The following is a 21,934-nucleotide window of genomic DNA, read 5'->3' on the forward strand; positions in this document are numbered from 1 at the left end:
CAGCAAAGGCCCAATCAGAGTTACTGGAGCACAATCAAAGATGAGGATGGACAGATTCACAAACCCAGGGCCAAGGGAGCCACACAAGTTTGGAGAAATGACCCATTCATGTTTCCATACCAGCTCCACATGAAGAAACATCCAGAAGTGGTCAATGCATTTATTTACTGCTGCAGGAGTTACCAACAGTATTCCTGAATTCAACCATTTCAGATCAATACTTCAAGGTCAAGGCACACATCCAATTGGACATTTTCACTTTGAACCTTGAACTTATTTAGTGTTTGCATGTTGCTGACCAGCAGAATGCATCTATCAATACATTGTGGCCATCCACTGTTAGACAGAGATGTTGTATGATCTATGACTTTCTGAGAACATAGCAGGCCTGCCTACTGAGGATCCTGGAAGCTGTGGGTGTATGGATGGGTCTTGCTCTGCTGTGTGTCCTGGTCATGTCCTGGGTCCTGGGGAAATTCCACTTGGACAGCCACATGATGCTGGCTCTGTCCATTTCTCCCTACCTGTCTCCTCTATTATATTCTCTAAATAGAAGTGAAACCAAGGTCATCGTGTAGTGTCCTGCTCCCCACTGTGGTGGCTGATTCTGTGATCTGGCTACATATATTTGTCAGGAAGGGCTTGGTAAGAGTAAGTTGGAAAAGTAAGGATGCAAATGCTACATGGTGTTGGTAGCCAGCAAGACCTTGCAAGGGGGTCAGTGCTGGGGCCAAGCCTGACTTGGGTTCTGAGGTAGGAATCTTTGTTGCTTCCTATACCCAGGATTATAGATATGAGCCACCTGTTCCTGGCTCAGAAGTCAAACTTTTATACTGTTCCCCTCCTCAATTACTCTACTACTGTTAAGTCTTCCCAGGAAAACAGTCCTTCCCCACTTCCTCTTCACCTGCTTGAAACCAGTAGTCACCTGTCAATCACATGACTGTGATTCAGGAAAGGATCCCACACTCTGAGGTCACTTCCTCATCTGCTGAGGTCACTTCCTGAACTTTCCTGGTCACACCTCCCTCGAACAGTGGGAGGTTCCCCAGGCTCTGAGGTCACTTCCGCATTTGGCTGTTGTCCTGGCTCAACACAAATCCCCTTCTCTCTCTGTTTTTCCTTTTCCTCTCTCTTATCCATGGGCTTCCATCTCCTGCAGGAGGAAAGTTTGCTATGTCTGCCTGAACCACATGTCAGGTTTCCATTATGTAGAACCTTACAATTTCTACTTCATTGTCATTGATATCTACTCTATTACTCTAAGACTTCTTCTGCCTATATTTCAAAAATAAGAGAAATATTGGGGATCTGCATTGGGTGATAATACATCTATCTACCTATCTGTGTGTCTCTCTGTGTGCCTGTATATCTGTCTGTTTTGTAAAGGTGATGTACAGAGGAGTTACCATTATGTAAATCAGGTAATGAGTACATTTCTGTTTTTACAATGTTACTCAATTTTTCCCTTCCTTCCCCACCCATAGGTTTTATACTTCATTTTCCACATGGTGTCCAGTATATACTATTGATGTATTTGTCAGGGTGCTTTACTAACACAATGATATCCACTTCCTCCCATATGTAATATATATAATTGCATTCTCAAGACTCCATTGTGTCTGTGTGACTCAATTTACTTTTTCTCTTCATGGGTTGATTGGAATGGTACCTGGTTCTACAATTCAGCTTCTAAGTAGTGTCATGATAAACACTCGTTGTATGTAAACATAGACATAGCAAACACCCATACCAGTTTGTGTGTGTGTAATGTGTATGTAATATTATAACTTTTGTCATTTATTTCATTAACAGTGTTATTCGTTTTGGCCACATCTCCACCAGCATCTGTGATTATTAATTTTCTTGATCATCAACCAAATTATTTAATACAATTTATTTTATAGTAAGCTCTATTTTATGAAACTCAAGACCTACTCAGACCATGAGCTACTTGAACATTTTGTGGTTAGAAACAGTGAAGACAATTTTGCTTCTCAAGTCATTTTTTATCCAATTGAAAACAAGTTGTTTCCTCAGTTTCCTTTCTGAAGGCTTTTATTTACTAACTTCCTTCTTCGTTTACATTTGTTATTTCCTTACTGAGTTTTTTTGTCAATCGTGGGGCTGTAATATCTCAGTTGATATTAATAAAGGACAAAAACCTCTTGGTAAAGAAAAACCCCATATAAAGCCCGACTACTAGTCAGCCTTTGCTTCTCAATCCTTGCTAAAAACCAAAAGAACATTTTTCCCTCAATCAAGGTTACCAAGCTGGCAGCTTTGCAGAAGGCTGCTGACAACCTTGAAGCTTATCACCAGCTGCTCTGAGTTGCTGTATTAGTCAGGAGTTTAAATAAAAATAATTTTTAATAGTGTCAATTGCATTAATAGTATTAGTCATGCTTACCAAGTCAAGATTATATTTTGCCTATGTTCCTGTGACTTGAGGCTATGTTTTTGCTGTTTTGCTTCTGTAACCTTGCTTGCATGCTTCAGTAACAGGGCCTTAAGACCACCAATTAAAAACCACCACCCAGTGGTCCCACCATGGGCAGCCCATTGTAAATTTTTACATATGATATTTACTGTAAAGAACAAATGAATTTGAAGGTCTTATAACTATAGCCAATGAAAATGTGCCAAAACTACTTTGCATGGCTCATCTATGTAACTCTATGTAACCTACCCGTTAAAAATGCCAGCTTGAAGACTGCTTGGGGTCGCAGTCACAGCTCCCGGGTCTGTGCTGCATCCCTGGCTGGTCAGCTACTCAATTCCTCAATAAATTCATGTTTTTACATGAGGTATCTCTGCGTGGTGGACCTTAGTGGAATATAAAGTCCCCATCGGGAGGAATGTGGAATTCCTTCCCCCAGACTCCATTATAGGATTAAACTCTAGACTTGGGGGCTGTCACTCAGTTAGAGTGCTCTATCACTTGAGCCATAGCGCCACTTTCGGTTTTCTTGTGGTTTATTAGAAAGAAGAGACTCACAGACTTTCCCCTGGGCTAGCTTTGAATCTCGATCCTCAGATATCAGCACCCTGAGTAGCTAGGATGACAGATGTGAGTCAACGGCGCCTGGCTTCATTACTGAGTTTTAAAAAATTTGCATTTTCAGTTACCTCTTTGAAACATTTGATCTCAAAATGACATGTTAAAAATGTAAAGTAATTACCCTAAGACAAACTAGTTGTAAATCTATATTTCCCATTTGGTTTTAAAATAGGGAGAACAGGAGAATCACATGTAGACTGACATTGAACTAAGAGTCTGCTAGAGCCTGCCGGCAATGAAAGGAAATCCTAAATTAGGAAGCGAGGATGTGGAAAAATAAAGACAGAAGACAAAGGATGGGGTCGGGATGTCTGCAGCTCAAGACTGCAGCACCGTTTATTTTTAACTTTCCCTAATATATACTGATAGAAGTCAAGAGATAACATAAGGTTACAATAGTCCAGAAAAACAAGGAAAATTTCAGTAAAAACAGAGTGCAGTAAAAAACAGGACAAGGTCAACTGGTAGAAAGTAAAACTCTGCAGACATAGCAAAGCAATCCTGGGCTGCAGGTGTTTTTAAGTAAGCCAGTTCCTTGTACGTGCCTTTAAGTGAGCACCAGGGTCAAGATAACCTTTAAGCTTTACTGTCAGCTCCCAACATCTCCCCCATCTTTGTTTAAAGAAGTGAAGCCGCCTGTCTTAGGTTGGGTGGATCAGCTTGTCTGTCTTACCCATCATCGGGAACTTCTTCAGAGCGAAGCTGAAGGCCCTGTTTTAGGTTGGTCAGACTGGCACCCCCTGTTACCTGTCTCTGGCTGCAGTTCCTCTTAGGGGGAATTCATTTATATGGAGCTTGATCTTATGTAGCTGGCTGGCTAAATTCATAAGAGAGTTTTGTAGTGCATGTATAATACAAGGAAGGCATAGAAAAACCATCAGCAAAAGCATTCCCAGGCCAAGCAATGACATTAGCAATCCTTTAACATAAGTCAGGAAAGGGATATAGCGTTGAAATTGTTTAAACAGTTTTTTAAAGCAGTTTTTGCCACTTTAGAGTCCAGAGGTAGGGCTTATGTAGTATTATGAGCAAGCTGATTAAGATAATGGGCAGTTTGTACATTTTGTGTTAGTGCCACAGTAGCTGCTGCTGCGGAGGCTAACAAAATATAGGCCAAAACATCAGCTACAAGTAGCCCAACAAGAGGGTGCATTAGTTCTTTCAATTGTCTTAACACCTGAATGCCAGAATCTTCATACCAAGTTTCAGAAATATTTACAGGAAGCATAATAAAAGATGGTTGTCTAACAATAAGTATGGATTCAGTTATGCTGCTATAAGAGCAATTAGTAAAAGAACAATTAGAGCAGGTGACATTAAAACAATTAGCTCCTACAGAAATATTAAATGGTCCATACATAATGACATAGGTGGTGATACACAACTCATAATTTTTTTAAAGGATGAACTGGGCCAGGTTATGTTGTTGAATGCAGCCACCAGCATCCAAACATGATGTTGAGGATGCCCATTCATCCACCACAGTCCAAGATTGTACTTATTAGTAAGATTAGCTCCAGACCAGTCCATTAATTGAGAGTTAGCTCCAGAAATATTGGTAACAAATGGCTGTACATGCCTGCACCTTATTGGATGAGTCTCTCCTGTAGATACTACTATTTGTGAAGAATTAATGCAACGGGTATCATATAGGGTAGAGTAGAATTTACATGAACTCAGTGCCTAGTTGTTAAAGATGTCATCTGTATATTGTACATTTGATTTTTGTCCGGGATCCAAGTTTTATAAGTCATGGATAGCATTCTAATACAGCCTGGAATGGAGCCTTTAGAGCTGGTGGTAAAGCATAAAGGAGTTCCAATGCCTGAAGCTGAGATATCTCTCATCTTGGTGTGCTCGGGGGCTGTACTGTATGATCCATTGACGTGAATGAGTACTTCAACTCCCTCCCAAGTTGTAGGGTGCACAATCGGGGGATCCAGCATGTAAGCCCAATGTGTCAGGGTTTGTGTCATCTGAATGAGCCTCCACAATCCTAACACAATGCTCAGGCAACCAGCGGGATTTATTTTCTTCCTGCGAAAAAACACAAACATGTCCTCGACCCCATGTTAAAACCAGATCTGGCCCGTGCCAATCACCTGTTAATGGATCCTTCCACTTAACTTGGGCAAAAGCTCTTTGCTCTCTTTTTTTCCCCAAACCACTGTACTGCGGAAAGGCCCTTACAATCTAAACTTTAAAAATTTAGTAAAATAAAGCATGAGAAGAATATTAACAGGAGAGAAGGGGTATAATTTCCTCCTTTTAATTTAAAAATTTGGTTTTAACAGCCCGTTGGCTTGTTTAACAATTTCTTGTCCTTGAGGATTATAGGGAATACCTGTAGTGTGAACAATCTGGTAAGATTTACAAAAAGTTTGAAAAGCTTGTCCAACATATCCTGGACTATTATCAGTTTTAATATGTTTAGGAAGTCCCATAGTGGCAAAGCAGTGTAGGGAATGAGCAATACAATGTTTACTAGTCTCCCCGGCAAGAGGAGTAGCAATAATAAAATTAGAGTAGGTATATGGTAACATGGACAAAGCAAAGCCATCCAAAAGATGGAATCAGGCAGGAGTTTAGTCTACTTTTTCCATAATGGAGGTGGTCAGGGTAATGATGTAAATTTCCTCCAGGTGACTGTCAGGCTGTAGCAGCAGCAGCAGTAGGGTCTCTCAGTAGCTCCAAGGGACTGTCACACCTTGTGCTGGGCTGTAAATTTCTACACAGACTGGTTAAGGATACAAGTAATACATAGGCTTGGCAGGCTGTGGCCCACTAGTTTTTAAGACTATTTAGACAATAGCCCAGGACAATTTACCAAGATGACTTTTTTAACTAGATAGTTCTTTTAATAAGGCTGATTTTCTAGACAGATATAGAGGGTTCAGGCCTGTACTACTATTTCCATGCCTTTTTCTTCTGTCTATTTTGCCACATTCTTTTGTGACTCTGGTCCCTTGTTCTAAAAAGGGGATGATGGGCGAAGATTCATCTTCTGTAACTTCTTCAAGCTGACTCAGGGGTGTTGATCCTACCTAACCAGGAACCTATAACCTTAGGCTATTTTACAAAGAAGTTACCAGGGTTAGATGTCATTAAGAACAATATTTTAATTTTTGACAAATGCACAGACTTTTTCTCTGGCTACAGCAGTGTAGCTTGTTTAGCACTCTGGTTTGTAAAAGCATCTTTAGGAATGTGACCTCTAGTAACCCTAACAATGTCTAAGTCGCCTGTGTAGGCCTTTAGACAGATGTTAATAGAAACACACTGTCAGGCTTACAAAATTTTGTTTTGAACAGATAAATTTTATGTAGCTAGTGTTAGCTCAAATTTACTGCCAATTAGGGCTTTTGGCACATACAGGGGTTGGGATTTAAACCATCCCCCACATTTTATATCTTTAGCTTTTTAGTACTTTCACAGATTACTGACAAGTTCCTGTCCCTACAAGGTAGACAGTCATGGACATTAGGCATGCTTACACACTATCTTCCCATGACCTCCTGGCTCTGACCAATTCTTGAAGGGCCACACACAAATGACTCTAGGATCTGGCATTTCTGCCATCCAAGCAGTGGCTTACTGCCTCTGGATGCTTCTCCATTGCCCTTGTCCCAGGAATGTCTTCTTTACACTGGGATAAATGCCTCATTTGCATTTTCCTTAGCTGGTTGCTGAACTTGAACTCCAAGCCTGAGTGTTGTCCCTCAGCTCTACAGCTCAAGGCTAGCACTCTGCCACTTTGAATCCCAAAGCAACTCTGCTTGCTCTTTCAGCACTCTGCTGGCTGAGTAGAGGTGACAGTCTCACAGGGACCTTTTTCTGCCCAGGCTGGCTTTGAACCGGTTTGCAGATCAATGAGTCTCATAAAAGGCCACTTTACTCTAATTAAAAGCAACAAGGTGGTCAACATAGAAGTAGCTTTAAAGCATGCTCTTACCTGAAACTTATTAAGAGCCAAAGTTACATCTGACAAACTTGTAAGAATCCTCTGTGCTTTGCTCTGGGCTTGCTGGAAACTTAAAAAACCTGTAAGAGCAAACTGGAATAGCAATTAAGCAATTATTTTGGTGATCCTAATTTTTTCACTTTGAGGCAAATGTTAAGAATAATTTTACTTTTAAACTTTATATCCAGAAATCCATTCCTAATTTTTTAAGCCTCCTATTAATCTCTTTTATTATTTTTTAGTTTAGTTTTTAGTTACATTTTTAAAAATCTCTTAAAATTTTGAGGGCAAGTGTCACTCATTGTCTCTTGGCTGCTTGTTTTAAAACAGATACACATTAAAACTTTTAAACTCAAATGACAATTTTTCTTAATATAAGAATTACAATCACCATCACGGTACCAAGAAGCGAAACTTAACACCTTTATGTTTTTAAAAACATATCCTAATTGTAAAACATCATTGAAAGCAAGTCACATTATACAAAAACATTTTTTAGCCCACTTTTTAAGTCCAAGGGCCAGTTTTAGCAATACTAATCAGATCATCACATCACTAATTTTTACCGTCATGTTTCTAGTATTTATCTGTAGAGAAAAAGGACAGAACAAAGCTGGGCCACTTGGCACCTCCTATGGAATGGGCAAACACATAATCTCACTCTTTAGGGTTAGATGAACTGTGTTTGTGCCAGCTTGTCCTCTTTCACCATGCGTGGACTCCTCCCATGGCCCGTCCCACCATGTATGACCACCTGAACTGTGCTTTTGCCTGTTTACCCATAACCCCTAAAGATAGGTGTTTTGTTGGTTTTTTTAAGTTTTTTCCTTTTTTAATCTCTTGATTTTTGAGTGAAAATACACAGCGTTAGACAGAACAGGTCTTTGACAGTGTTAAAAAACTTTTATATTTAAACTTCTAATATTTATCCCCAAATTTTACTTCTAATATTTATCCCCAAATTTAAGCCAAGGGAACTAAATTTCAAATTGCCAAGGCATTTTTGTTAAGACAGATAACTTGATTACAGTGTAAACAGCTTATGCGTTTTAAAATATCAGATTTTTTTTTTATTTTTAAGTTAAAGAATCCTTAAAAAGTCATTTAAAACAATGTGAAAATTCTTAAAAAATTTTTGGTAATATCCAAACCTCATAACCTTCTCAATTTTAAACTTAAACTCATCCAATTGTAACAGCATGCTGATAATTCTTATCTTGAACATGTTCATAAACACATACAAAATACACACAGATCTTAAAGCACACAAAAATTAAAATCAGTTGTATGTACATTTAAAACTGGTACCAATTCTAAAACAGAACTACACAAGACAATAACCAAAGGCTGAGTTGGGGGCTAATGGGCCCCCAGTTTATCCCTACCTCAGAAAACATAGAACAGAAAACACACCGAAGTAAACAAGACAAACAAGTGGCCATAAAGACAAAATCAGGTCTCAGTGAATGGGGCAACATCTCACCACCATTCACAAGTGGGATTCAAATCCACTTACCAGGGGACTTGAACCCCCTTTACTCATCTGCGGAGGATTTTTCTTTTAGATTCCTGCAAACGTTGACCCAGGGGCCTTCTAAGGTGGAGGAGAATTCCCAGTCATCTTGGGGCAAGGGAAAGAAGTCCTTAGCGGCCATCCCCTCAGACTGACAGGTTCTCTCCCATACTCAGACTCCCTGGGCCAAAGCCCAATGCTAAGATCTTGCTGGTGTCACTTGCAGGTGGTCAGTGGCAGTTTCATCCGGCTGTGAGTTTTCCTTGTCGGCCCTATTAAGTTATTGTTAGATCCTCCAGGTTTCTCATCTCCCCACCACCATCCTACCTCTGGATCCAGAGAGGGTGGAGGAAGTGGCAGTGAAGGGTAGAAAGGGGGTCAGTTTAAAGTGTAAGTAACAAAGAAGGAGTTAGAGAGAAACAGATATTAAAAGGTGGTGTTAGCCAGTCTCTGCTGGGCTCTTGCATCAGGATGAATCTGAGAGAAGAAACATTCCAAGAATTCCAGAATACATACACACAAATATTGAGACAAAACACATTTACAGCATGCCCATTATAGACTTCAGACAGAAAGACTACAGACAGGCCCAAATGTCCACACTAGTGGATAGTTTACCGTGAGGGTCCGGGGGATGGCTCCCACCTGCCCAGTTGGCTGTCTTATAGTGCGTCCACCAAGACCTCTTTCCAACCCCAATACAGAACCTGCAGGCTACACAGATAACAGACAATTACAAACAGCAATGTTTTAACTTACCGTACATTTGCATCATAGTGACCCTGAATCCTTTTTTTCCTTTTTTTTTTTTTTGCTAAATTTCTAAACTAAGTTTCCTCTGGGAACCAGGGGTATACTTCCTCAACAAAATGAAAGAAACATTCTAACTGACTCTGTCTAACTTTCACTTCTTGAGCATGAAGCATACCCTTGTGAGACTGCACATATAGCATGCAGCTGTTTCCTTGCCCCATAATTTCTTTCTCCCGACAATATTTTCACCCACTCTCTATTTCTGGATGTCCTCTTACCTTAGAAGGTCCTCTGCTGTGATCCCAGGTTTTCAGGTCCCTGTTCAGGTGCCACTTGCCGGAGCCTCCCAGCAACGAAAGGAAATCCTAAATTAGGGGGTGAGGATGTGGAAAAATAAAGACAGAAGACAAAGGATGGGGTCGGGATGTCTGCAGCTCAAGACTGCAGCACCAGAGTTCCGGGAAGATGGTGGAGGAGAAGCTGGAATCTAAACAAGCTCTCGCATAGAAAGCAGTTTTAGAGTTCCAGTGTACAATCCTAAGCCAGAGAATCCTACCAAGTGTGCCAGCACAGAACAGAGAGACAGGCCAGAGAGGGAAAATCCAGGCAAGGAGACACATCCAAGCTCTTGCCAGCAGCCACCGCGGCAGCAGAGGCGGTGGCAGCGGCAACCGCAGGGTGCCATACCTGAGCCACAGAGAGTCCGGGACAAAGGAGCCAGACGCAGCGGGCTAGCAGATTCTACTCAACACCAGCAAGAACCGACAAGGAGTGGACATCTTCAGCCTGCAGTTCACAGACCAGACGACCCAGGAACCAAGACTCGTCGTGAGTAGAAGCCTGACGTCCTCACTCCTTCTGGCATGACCTGCCAGACTCAGCTCCACCCAGGGAAAAGTCACCCAGCTCAGGTGCCAGCCCTAGGAGTGGCTTTCTTCACTGGGTAATCAGAGCCAGAGGCTGCCCCTCCCTCTAGCAGCCTGGACAATCAATTGAAATTCAGTAAACAGAAACCCTGAGAATGACTCCAGGCTGGGCTCTGTGAGTTTTTCACAAACTAGCCCCAGGGAAAAGCTACTTTTTGTTGAAAGGCCTCAACTCAACCCAGAACCTAGCCTCATCACTGCATCCCCCTCTTTTGTGATTCTCAAAGCAGATCAGCCTCCCATTGAACTAGCCTGGGAGGAGGAACACAAAATCCTGGGTAAAGCAGAGCATTGTTCTTCCTGTTTGAACAAACTGACTTAAGAAACCAACCAAGCCACAGGACCACAAGCACACCAGAGATTCCAACAAGAGGCTGGTTACAGACACAAGGGAGATACAGGATTTTTCCCACCCCTCCCAAAAAAATCAAAGAACATTTTTTTCTTCTTCTTCTTCTTCTTTTTTTGTTATCTTATACAAAAAAAATTTTTTTCTTTTCTAAAACTTTTTTTTAATCTTTAATTTTTGCCTTTTATGAAAAAAAAATATTGTTTTCCAGCAACTTTTTTTTTCCTCTTTTAATTTTTATTTTAGGAATACGTGAGTGCGTTTTTCTTTCTTTTTTTTGTTTTCTTTCTCTTTTTTCTTTTTTAATTACCTTTTTGTTTTTTGTTTAGCTCCACTGAACTTCTGATCTTTCTTTCTTCCTTTCTTATCCTTTTCACCTTTTCCTCTCTTTCGTTCTTCTTTATGTGACTTAACTCTTGTCCTGCACATCCTCAGATAAACCCGTAGTTGACTCTTAGCACCTATCCCCCACTGTGTACACACTTAATCCACAAATTTATCACTCAATTCAAAACCTCTGAGACTTAAATTCCTTAATAGCAGTACTACCTCTTTATACCTATATAATATTTTAAGCATTTTTATTTTTAAGTTTTTCACATCTCCTCTATATATCTCCCTTTCTCTCAATATATTCACGTTCTTCTCTAAATAGATTGTTCTCGTTCTACATAATATTATTAATTTTTACCTTTCTATTTTTTCTAGTCTCTTTTCTTTTCCCTTTCCCTCTCTTCTTTTTTTCTCTCTCTATACTTTCATCCTACCCAACCTATTTCCTGCATTGAGATTAGGACTTAGTTAACTCTCCCTGTGCCTCCCCACACCAATCTATTCCTATTTTTTACCCACATCTCTCCCTTACCCTAATAATTTCTGGTTTTCCAAATTCTACTTTGTGGTTTGAAGCCCATTAACATATAGTTGTTTGTTGTTGAATAGATGTATCTGTTGAACTAGATCGTATCTGTAAACTATTGACTGTACAAATTCAGACTATGGTTGATGGTTGCCTTAAGATAGTGTTCGAGCACAAAACTGATGCTATTTTCATCTCAAATGGGCAGAGTAAGCCGGAAAAACACAAGAAAAATGACAAATCCGGGTATCTCAATTCCCAATCTTGATAATCGGGACAGAACAGATATGAATAATCTAGAGGAGAGTTCCCAAATAGCTCTACAAACACTGCTGGCAAACATGATAAATGAGAAGTTTGAAAACGTACAAAGGACTCTGTATGAGCGTGATAGGGAGAGAGAGGAGGCAATCCAAAGGTTTATACAGGACTATCATAAGCGTGAGGAAGCTACTCAAAAACTGATACAAGATTTGCGTGAGCAGCTTGAGAATACTCAGAGAAAGGCAAGAATGGCGTGAGCAGGCCGAGAACACTCAAAGAGAACTATAGAAATCCCACGAACGGGAGGATGCTAATCAAAGAGTAATACAGGAATTGAGAGAGCAGGAAGAGAATACACAAAGATCACTAAAGGCATTCATGGAATCCATTAACAAAGAGTTGAAGGAAGTCAGGGAGACGACAAAGGGAATGCTGAATGGAACCCAACAGAAGGAATGGGAGTCCAAGGAAACCATAACCAATCAACTAAGTGAATTGAGAATAAACACTGAACACCAAATTAAGGAAGTAAAGAAGTTCATACAAGATCTAAAACAAAGCTTCAACAAAGAATTTGAAACCATCAAAGCTGACCAATTAGAAGGAAAAGAGATAAAAAACAAAGTAGAAAGTCTTGACAGCAGGTTAGACCATGCAGAAGATTGAATCTCAGGGATTGAAGACAGCCTAGATATTATAGAGAAAGAATATACCACCATCCAAGACAAGTCCAAGAAATATGACAGATCTATCCAACACTTGGAAGACACCATCAGAAGGCCTAATCTAAGGATAATGGGTGTAGAGCAGCACCTAGAAACAGAAGTTAATGGTCTAGGAAATTTCTTTAACAGGATCCTAGCAGAGAACTTCCCAAACATACAAAAAGATACTCCTATTCAGACACAAGAAGCTTTTAGAACCCCAAATAGACCAGACCAGAATAGGACATCCCACCATCACATTATAATCCACACAAGATCAACTCAGACCAAGGAAAAGATCCTTAAAGCTGTCAAGGAGAAAAAATTAATCACCTATAAAGGGAAACCAATTAGAATCATCTCAGATTTCTCAGCAGAGAAAATCAAAGCAAGAAGAGCCTGGAATGATGTATGCCATGCCCTAAAATCAAACAACTATCAACCAAGAATACTGTACCCAACTAAACTCTCCTTCAAAACTGAAGGCCAAATAAAAACCTTCCATAACAAAGAAAAATTGAAACAATACATCTCCACCAAACCAGCCCTACAAAAGATTCTTAAAGATGTCCTATACATAGAAAACCAACACGACCACAATAAATGCCAAGAAACTGCACCCAAACTGAGAATCCAAGAACCATAGGAAAAACTCAGTTTTCACAGCCCCCAAGAAGGCGGATAACATGGCAGGAATTCCCAAATACCTCTCAGTCCTATCTCTTAACGTTAACAGACGTAACTCTCCAATTAAGCAACAGAGACTGTCTAGTTGGATTAAAAAACAAGACCCTTCTATCTGTTGCCTTCAGGAGTCACATCTTGCCTGTAAAAACAAACACATTTTCAATGTTAAAGGCTGGAACAAAATCTACCAAGCAAACGGCCCCCATAAACAGTCGGGAGTTGCAATCCTAATATCAGATAAAATAGACTTCAAATTAAAATTCGTGAGAAGAGATAAAGAAGGTCGCTACATACTAATTAAGGGATCTCTCCTTCAGGAGGATATTACAATTCTATATATCTATTCGCCAAACAATGGAGCAACCAAATTTATCCAAGAAACACTACTTTCCCTCAAGTCCCATATAGATCCAAAGACATTAATTGTTGAGGATTTTAACACACCACTCTCCCCACTAGATTGATCAACTCGGCAAAAACTCAACAAAGAAACCTCAGATCTAAACAGCTGCATAGATCAACTAGACTTAACAGACATCTATGAAACACTTCACCCAGCAGCATCAGACTACACGTTTTTCTCAGCAGCACATGGAACGTTTTCTAAAATAGACCACATTTTAGGCCACAAAGCAAACTTGTCTAAATTCAGAAACATTGAAGTTATACCTTGCATTCTCTCTGACCACAAGGGAATAAAATTAGAACTCAACACCAAAAGCCACCAAAGAAAGTCCGGTATCACATGGAGGCTGAACAACACACTGCTGAATCACGAGTGGGTCATGGAAGAGATTAGAAAGGAAATTCAAATGCTCATGCTATTCAACAAAAATGAACACACAAATTAGCAGCTCCTCTGGGACACAGCAAAGGCAGTACTCAGAGGCAAGTTTATAGCTCTGAGCTTCTACATCAACAAATTGGAGAGATCTGAAAACAACAATTTAATGACACATCTAAACCTCCTTGAAAAAGAGCAGCAAGATAAACCCCAATCCAGTAGATGGAAAGAAATCATTTAAATTAAATCAAAATTAATTGAATTAGAATTCAAAAAAACTATAAAAAGAATCAACAAAACAAAGAGTTGGTTCTTCAAAAAAATTAACAAAATTGACAGACCCTTAGCAAATCTTATCAGAAAAAGAAGAGAACATATCCAAATAAATAAACTCAGTGATGAGAATGGAAACATCACCACGGAAACAACCAAGATTCAGAACATTATAAGGGAATACTTCTCAAAACTTTATGCTAATCAGTTTGAGAACATGACAGAAATGGACCTTTCCCTAGCAAATATTGACATGCCAAAACTAAACCAAATGGATTAAACCAGCTTAACAGGCCCATATCAAGCATTGAAATAGAAAGAGCAATAAGAGACCTCCGAGCTAAGAAAAGTCCAGGACCAGATGGTTTTACAATGGAATTATACAAGGCCTTTAAAGCAGAGCTCACACCAATACTCCTCCAACTCTTCAATGAAATTGAAAGAGAAAGTTCAGTACTGAACACATTCTATGAAGCCATCATAACCCTCATCCCCAAACCAGGCAGGGACTCATCAAAGAAAGAGAACTATAGACCCATTTCTTTGATGAACATTGATGCAAAACTTCTCAACAAAATTTTGGCCAATCGACTTCAACAATTCATCCAAAAAATCATACACCACGATCAAACAAGATTCATTTCAGGGATGCAAAGCTGGTCCAGTATATGCATATCAATTAATATTATTCATCACATCAACAGGAGCAAGAATAAGAACCACATGGTTATCTCAATAGATGCAGAAAAAGCATTCGACAAGATCCAACACCCCTTTATGATGAAGGTTTTGGAAAAATTAGGAATCCATGGAACATTCCTCAATACAATAAAGGCTGTATATGACAAACCTACAGCCAGCATTATACTTATTGGTGAAAAACTAAAGCCATTTCCTCTTAACTCAGGAACAAGACAAGGATGTCCACTCTCTCCACTTCTCTTCAATCTAGTATTAGAATGCTTAGCTACAGCAATAAGACAAGATGCAGACATAAAGGGGATCCAAATAGGGAAAGAAGAAATAAAACTCTCCCTCTTTGCAGACAACATGATCTTGTATTTAAAGAATCCCATAGACTCCACTCCCAAATTACTCAAGCTGATTCAAAACTTTGACAAAGTAGCAGGGTATAAAATTAACCCCCCCAAATCAATGGCTTTTCTGTATGCCAGCAGTGAGAAAAGTGTGGCTGAAATTAGGAAAGCAACTCCATTTGTAATAGGCCCACAAAAAATAAAATACCTAGGAATTAACTTAACTAAAGAAGTGAAGGACCTCTATGATGAAAACTTTAAAATCTTGAACAAGGAAATCAAAACAGAACTCACAAAATGGCAAAACCTCTCATGCTCCTGGATTGGAAAGATTAACATCGTGAAAATGGCAATACTTCCCAAGGCTATCTACAAATTCAACGTGATACCTATCAAAATTCCAACCTTATTCTTCAAGGAAATAGAAGAAGCAATCCAAAAATTCATATGGAACAATAAAAGACCCCGAACAGCAAAAACGCTCCTCAACTGAAAGAACACTGCTGGAGGAATATCAATACCAAATTTCAAACTCTACTATAAAGCCATAGTAATCAAAACAGCTTGGTATTGGTATAAGAACAGACCTCAGGACCAATGGAATAGAATTGAAAACCCAGAAATGAACCTACAGACCTATAGCCATCTAATCTTCGATAAGGGAGCTAAAACAATAAAATGGAAGAAAGACAGCCTCTTCAGTAATTATTGCTGGCAAAATTGGTTAAGTACATGTAGAAAACTAAAGCTAGATTCTTATATATCACCCTGCACCCTAGAATCAACTCCAAATGGATCAAAGACCTCGAAGTCAAAGCAGACACTCTGAAAACATTACAGGATGGAATAGGAGAAATCCTAGGTTCCTTGGCTCAGGCCGAAATTTTCTGAATAGAGACCTGGAAACACAACAAATCAAAGAAAGGTTGGACAAATGGGATTGCATGAAGTTGCAGAGCTCCTGCATGGCAAAGGACATAGCTACAACATCAATAGAAAGCCCACGGATTAGGAGAAGATCTTCACTAGCCATACAACAGACAAGGGTCTCATATCTAAAATATACTTGGAACTCAAAAAACTAAATCCCCCAATAACAAATCCTCAAAGAAACAACTGCCCAATAAATAAGTGGGGTAAAGACTTAAAGAGAAGCTTCTCTGAAGAAGAAGAAAGGATGGCCAATAGACACATGAAGAAATGCTCAACATCCCTAGCCATAAAAGAAATTCAAATCAAAACAACATTGAGATACTACCTCACTCCAGTTAGAATGGCAAAAATCAAGAACTCTAACAACAACAGATGCTGGAGGGGATGTGGACAGAAGGGAACCTTACTTCATTTTTGGTGGGAATGTAAACTTGTTCAACCACTTTGGAAAGCAGTATGGAGGTTCCTCAAAAGACTCCACATAGAGCTCCCCAATGACCCAGCAATCCCACTTTTGGGCATTTACCCAAATGATCACAAACAAGACCACACTAAAGCTACCAGCACAACTATGTTTATTGCAGCATTATTTACCATAGCTAAGATATGGAACCAACCCAGATGCCCCTCAGTAGATGAATGGATCAAGAAAATGTGGTATATATACACAATGGAATTCTATGGCTCCATCAGAAAGAATGACATTGCCCCATTTGTTAGGAAATGGAAAAACTTGGAAAAATTTTTATTAAGTGAAGTAAGCCAGGCCCAAATAAACATAGGTCCCATGGTTTCCCTTATTTGCAATATCTAGTATATGTATGAGTCAAGCGGAAAAGGTCAGATAATGTGATGTTAGGAAAATGAACCCTTAGATATGTATTTTAATGTTTTTTTCTTTCAGGCATGTGTTTCTAATGCATTTATAAGATTATTTCTTTGTTGCTTTGTATGTCCCTCCCCCACAGTATAACCCCTGCTTTCACTATATTTGATGTCAGTATAACTTGTGGAGGAGATGGGGAAAAACAAGTCATTTAAGGATACAGGTGGACCTGTTGCAACAATGAGAAGTACAAGTTGTCATGTTGAAAATGAGCTTTACAAAGTTGGTGCGGGGAGGAGGAGGGAAGTAGGGGAGGGGGGGGTGTTGGGGGGTGGTTGGGGGGGAGGCTTTTAAGGGATGTGAAGTGTAAACAAAGGAGGAGGCTGCAATTCTTGATAAGAAATGTACGCATTATCCTGCCTATTTAATTGTAACCCCTCTGTACAGTATGTTCACAAAAAATAAAATAAAATAAAATAAAACAAAAATAAAAGACTGCAGCACCATTTATTTTTAACTTTCCCTAATATATACTGATAGAAGTCAAGAGGTAACATAAGGTTACAATAGTCTAGAAAAACAAAGAAAATTTCAGTAAAAACAGAGTTCAATAAAAAACAGGACAAGGTCAACTTGTAGAAAGTAAAACAACTCTGCAGACATAGAAAGCAATCCTGGGCACCTGATGTTTTTAAGTAAGCCAATTCCTTTACGTGCCTTTAAGTGAGCACCAGGGTCAAGATGACCTTTAACCTTTACTGTCAGCTCCCAACAAGAGTCCAAACTTAACAAACTTAAGGAAGCTCAGACCATTACTTATGCTGTTTACAAAATGCATCTAAATGCATCACTTTATGTATCAATCTTCTAACTTTCATCAGGTAATATTTGAAGGAAAACAACTTTTAGGTAGAAACCGTCAAACATTGGCCTTTTAGCATAAAAAGAATTGAGCAATAGTCAGGTGCCAGTGGCTCATGCCTATAATCCTACTTACTCAGGAGGTTGACATCTTAGGATCAAGGTTCACAGCCAGCCTGAGCAAGAAACTCTGGGAGATTCTTATCTCCAATAAACCACTCAGAAAACCAGATGTTGCACTGTGTCTGAAGTGGTAGAGTACTTCCCTTGAGCTGAAGAGATGAGGGACAGTGCCTAGGGCCAGAGTTAAAGCACTAAGAATAACAACAACAAAAAAAGAATTGAGTAATATAAATTAGGGTTTACATTGAAGTAAATATCTAATCAAAGCCAGAAAAAATATTTTTTATTGTAAAAATACTGTACAGTTGGGTTACAGTTACATGGGAAAGGTACTGAGTACATTTCCTATCAAGCATTGTTACCTCCTCCATCTCTTCCCTCCCACCTGCCAACACCTCTCACTGCCCCTCTCCCCATCCCTCCCCCTCAACATAGTGTCCTGTAAGTGTCCTGTACATCTCATCATCACAATGGGTCAAACTGCATCCCCACTTAAGCATTCCACTTTATTCCTTCCCCAAATTACAAAAATGTATATACAAGATGCAGAACACCTGAATCAAATACAGTGAACACAGGGGTTTTACCGTGGTAGAAGAAGATACAAAAGAAACAAAAGAGTCACACAGTGCATTATAAGTACATTAAAAATAATATCAAGAAAGAAAAAAGAACACTTGTGTCCCTGTGTTGGGCTCCATTTCACTTAACACCATCACATATGGTCATATGTACATGGCCTTTGACCTTCTCTTCTTGTCTTAAACATATTCATTGCAAACAAAGGAAACCATGAGACCTATGTTTCTTTGGGCCTGGCTTACTTCACTTAATATAATTTTTCCATGTCTTTCCATCTCCTAACAAATGGGACAATATCATTCTTTCTGATGTAGGCATAGAATTCCAATGTATATATACACCATATTTTCTTGATCCATTCATCTAATGAGGGGCATCGGGGTTGGTTCTATATCTTACCTATGGTGAATAATGTTGAGATAAACATGGTTGTGCTGGTAGCTTTGGTATGACTTTGTTTATGATCCTTTGGGTAAATGCCCAAAAGTGGGATTGCTGGGTCCTAAGGGAGCTCTATGTGGAGTCTTTTGAGGCTCCTCCATACTACTTTCCAAAGCGATTGAACAAGTTTATACTCCCACCAACAATGCAATAGGATTGCCTTTTGGCCACATCCCCTCCAACAACTGTTGATATTAGATTTCTTGATTATAGACATTCTAACTGGGGTGAGGCAGAATCTCAATGTTTTTCTGATTTGCATTTCTTTTGTAGCTAGAGAAATTGAGCATTTCTTCATGTGTCTATTGAGCATTTCTTCATGTGTCTATTGGCCATTCTTATTTCCTCTTCAGAGAATCTATCTTTAAGTCTTTAGCCGACTTATTAATTGGGTAGTTGTTCTTTGAGGATTTGGTGTTAGGAGATTTAATTTTTTGAGTTCCAGGTATATTTTAGGTATGAGACCCTCTCTGTTGTGTGGCTCGTGAAAAATCTCCCAGTCTGTGGGCTACTGATCTTGATAGCTATGTCCTTTATCATCAGAAGCTCTGCAATTTCATGCATTGCCATTTGTCCAACCTTTCTTTTTTTTCTGTGTCTTTATGAAGAAAATTTTGGCCTCTGCCACGGAGCCCTAGAGTTTCTAATATTCCTTCCTGTAATGTTTTCATGGTGTCTGCTTTTAGTTCAAGGTTTTTGAACCATTTGGGTTGATTTTGTTGCAGTTTGATATATACGGATCTAGCTTTAGTTTTCTACAGGTGTTTAACCAATTTTGCCAGGACCATTTACTGAAGAGGCTCTCTTTCTCCCATACTATTTTTTGCTCCATTGTCAAATATTAGGTGGCTATGTGTCTGTGGGTTCATTTCTGGTCTTCAGTTCTATTCCATTCATCCTCATGCCTGTTCTTGGCCAGTACCAAGCTGTTTTGATTATTATGGCTTTGTAGTAGAGTTTGAAATTTGGTGTTGATATTCCTCCAGTGCTAACCTTTCTGCTAAGAATTGTTTTTTCTATTTGGGGTTTTTTGTTGTTCCATATGAATTTTGGGATTGCTTCTTCTATTTCATTGAAGAATGAGTTTGGGACATTAATAGGTATTACAGTGAATTTGGAGATAGCCTTTGGCAATATTGCCATTTTCATGATATTAAACATCCCAATCCAGGAGCAGGGGAGGTTTTTCCACTTGCTTAGTTCTGCTTTAATTTCCTTTTTCAGGTTTTTAAAGTGATCCTCATAGAGGTCCTTTACATCTTCAGTTAACTCCTAAGTATTGTATTTTGTGGTGCTATTACAAAAGGAGTTTATTTCCACATTGGAAAGCAGTAGGTTGCCAGATCCTACTGGGAAGGTACACAGAGATATCCCAGTCTGGTTGGTCTATGAGCCCACTCACCACCTGTTAGAGCAGAGTGGGGCTTCTGCCTCTGGGAGCTTACCCTACCAGGCCAACCAACCTAGGGCACAGGCCTCACTATATGCATCAGAACATCCCCAGACATGACAACCAGTGCGTCCTAGCTAGGCAAAATAGGTATCTCCAAATAATATCATTAATGCTTTTTTGATAACTGAGGTCCAGACCTTTACTATCATTGTCATAGTCCCTTTGCAATACTCAGAAAGAGTTCAGAATAATACCAGTATTTCAGTTTGGGGAAGACCTCAACAGGAAACAGAGCCAGTATTCTATAGGTAGAAAGAAAAAAATGATTACCCATTCTTGTAACCAAACACAGCTAAGAATGTATAAATCTTGGTGAACTGTGATGGTCACTTGTGTGACCATCACAGTGCTCTGTCATTACATCTGCCTACCCAAAAAATGATGTTGGTATTTATGATTAAGAGATGATATTTCCAAGGCTCTTCACCCATCAAATACGTCAGTATTTACTGGGTAGAGCTGCTTCTGTCTTTAGATACAACCAAGGGGTCAAGAACCAAAGACCTTTTCAAGCTTAGTGTCTAAAGAATCCTCAGCCTCCATCCTCAGGACTGACAGACCAGGAGCTGGCCTTTGTCCCTGAGGATACAAGCATGGAACCCACATCTGTCCTGGAGAAGCTCAAGTGAAGGGAGGAAAGGATGGACTCATCATTGACTCCCATATAACCTTGGGGAAATCAATGCCCAGCGCTAACAATTAGTCAATTTGTGCATCTTATTGTATCAAATCTCTAATGACTCCCAAATAGAAATGGAAGAAGAGAAAAGATAATAACAGCCACACTAGATTTTAGGGGGACCTCTTTGGCTCTGATGACAAAATACAATGTGTCCTTTCTTCCACTGCTTTATTTTCTGCTTATGTTATAAGATCCAGTGGTGTTTATTCTTGATTGAACTAAATTACATATCAAAAATGTGTTAGTGTTTTTATGAGATATGACAATGTAAACAAGACCCAAGAAACAAAGAACCTCTTCTTGTCATATAATTTCTAGATGACTCTATATTCTGGACCCCATATATGGTGTATAAGCATGCACATCTGAGGGAAGCTAGGAGGAGGGCAAAGAACTATAGGAAAATGGGTGAAAAAATAGGCAGAGGGTCCATCGCCAGCACTGGTCATTGATGAAAGTGAATTAAGCAACTCAAGAGTGGTGATGGGAGGGAAGGAATGAGAGAGAAAGAGGAAACAGCTGATACTAAGCAAAAGGAAATAAATGTTCATATCACCCAATTTGGAAGAAGCAGTTTTTTGTTAAAGTCTGTAGATTCATAAGCTTTGTAGATCAAGACAATGACAAGATGCATTGTGAAGGTTAAAATGTGTTAGTGACTTTAGCTAAGTATCACTATGCCACAATATTGTGAAATTTATATAATTAATCTCAATAAAGAAAAAGTGTTACTTTTTAAAAATACTGACTAAAACATTGAGTAATATGTATTAAAGTTTCACATTCTTGTGGAAATCCATTAGTAAATTCACTATTATTTATTATTATAAACATAATTTCTTTTTCAAGACAACAGTGGCTC

The 21,934-nt window shown here is 39.3% G+C and overlaps 1 protein-coding gene across 1 annotated transcript in view; it reads right to left on the minus strand.

The window, feature by feature from the left end:
* Positions 1–4,960: 4,960 nt before the first annotated feature.
* Positions 4,961–21,934, minus strand: part of LOC122119984 (vomeronasal type-2 receptor 116-like) — a 31,705-nt gene continuing 14,731 nt past the window's right edge. Inside the window, exons 7-9 of the mRNA XM_042694026.1 lie at positions 20,340–20,377; positions 9,154–9,242; positions 4,961–5,098 (exon numbers count right to left, since the gene is read on the minus strand). Coding sequence (XP_042549960.1) covers positions 4,961–5,098; positions 9,154–9,242; positions 20,340–20,377 — 265 coding nt within the window. The remainder of the gene's footprint in view (positions 5,099–9,153; positions 9,243–20,339; positions 20,378–21,934) is intronic.

Source organism: Dipodomys spectabilis, unplaced genomic scaffold (assembly GCF_019054845.1).
Source record: "Dipodomys spectabilis isolate Male_0828 unplaced genomic scaffold, ASM1905484v1 ptg000173l, whole genome shotgun sequence".
In the NCBI taxonomy this organism is placed as follows: domain Eukaryota; kingdom Metazoa; phylum Chordata; class Mammalia; order Rodentia; family Heteromyidae; genus Dipodomys; species Dipodomys spectabilis.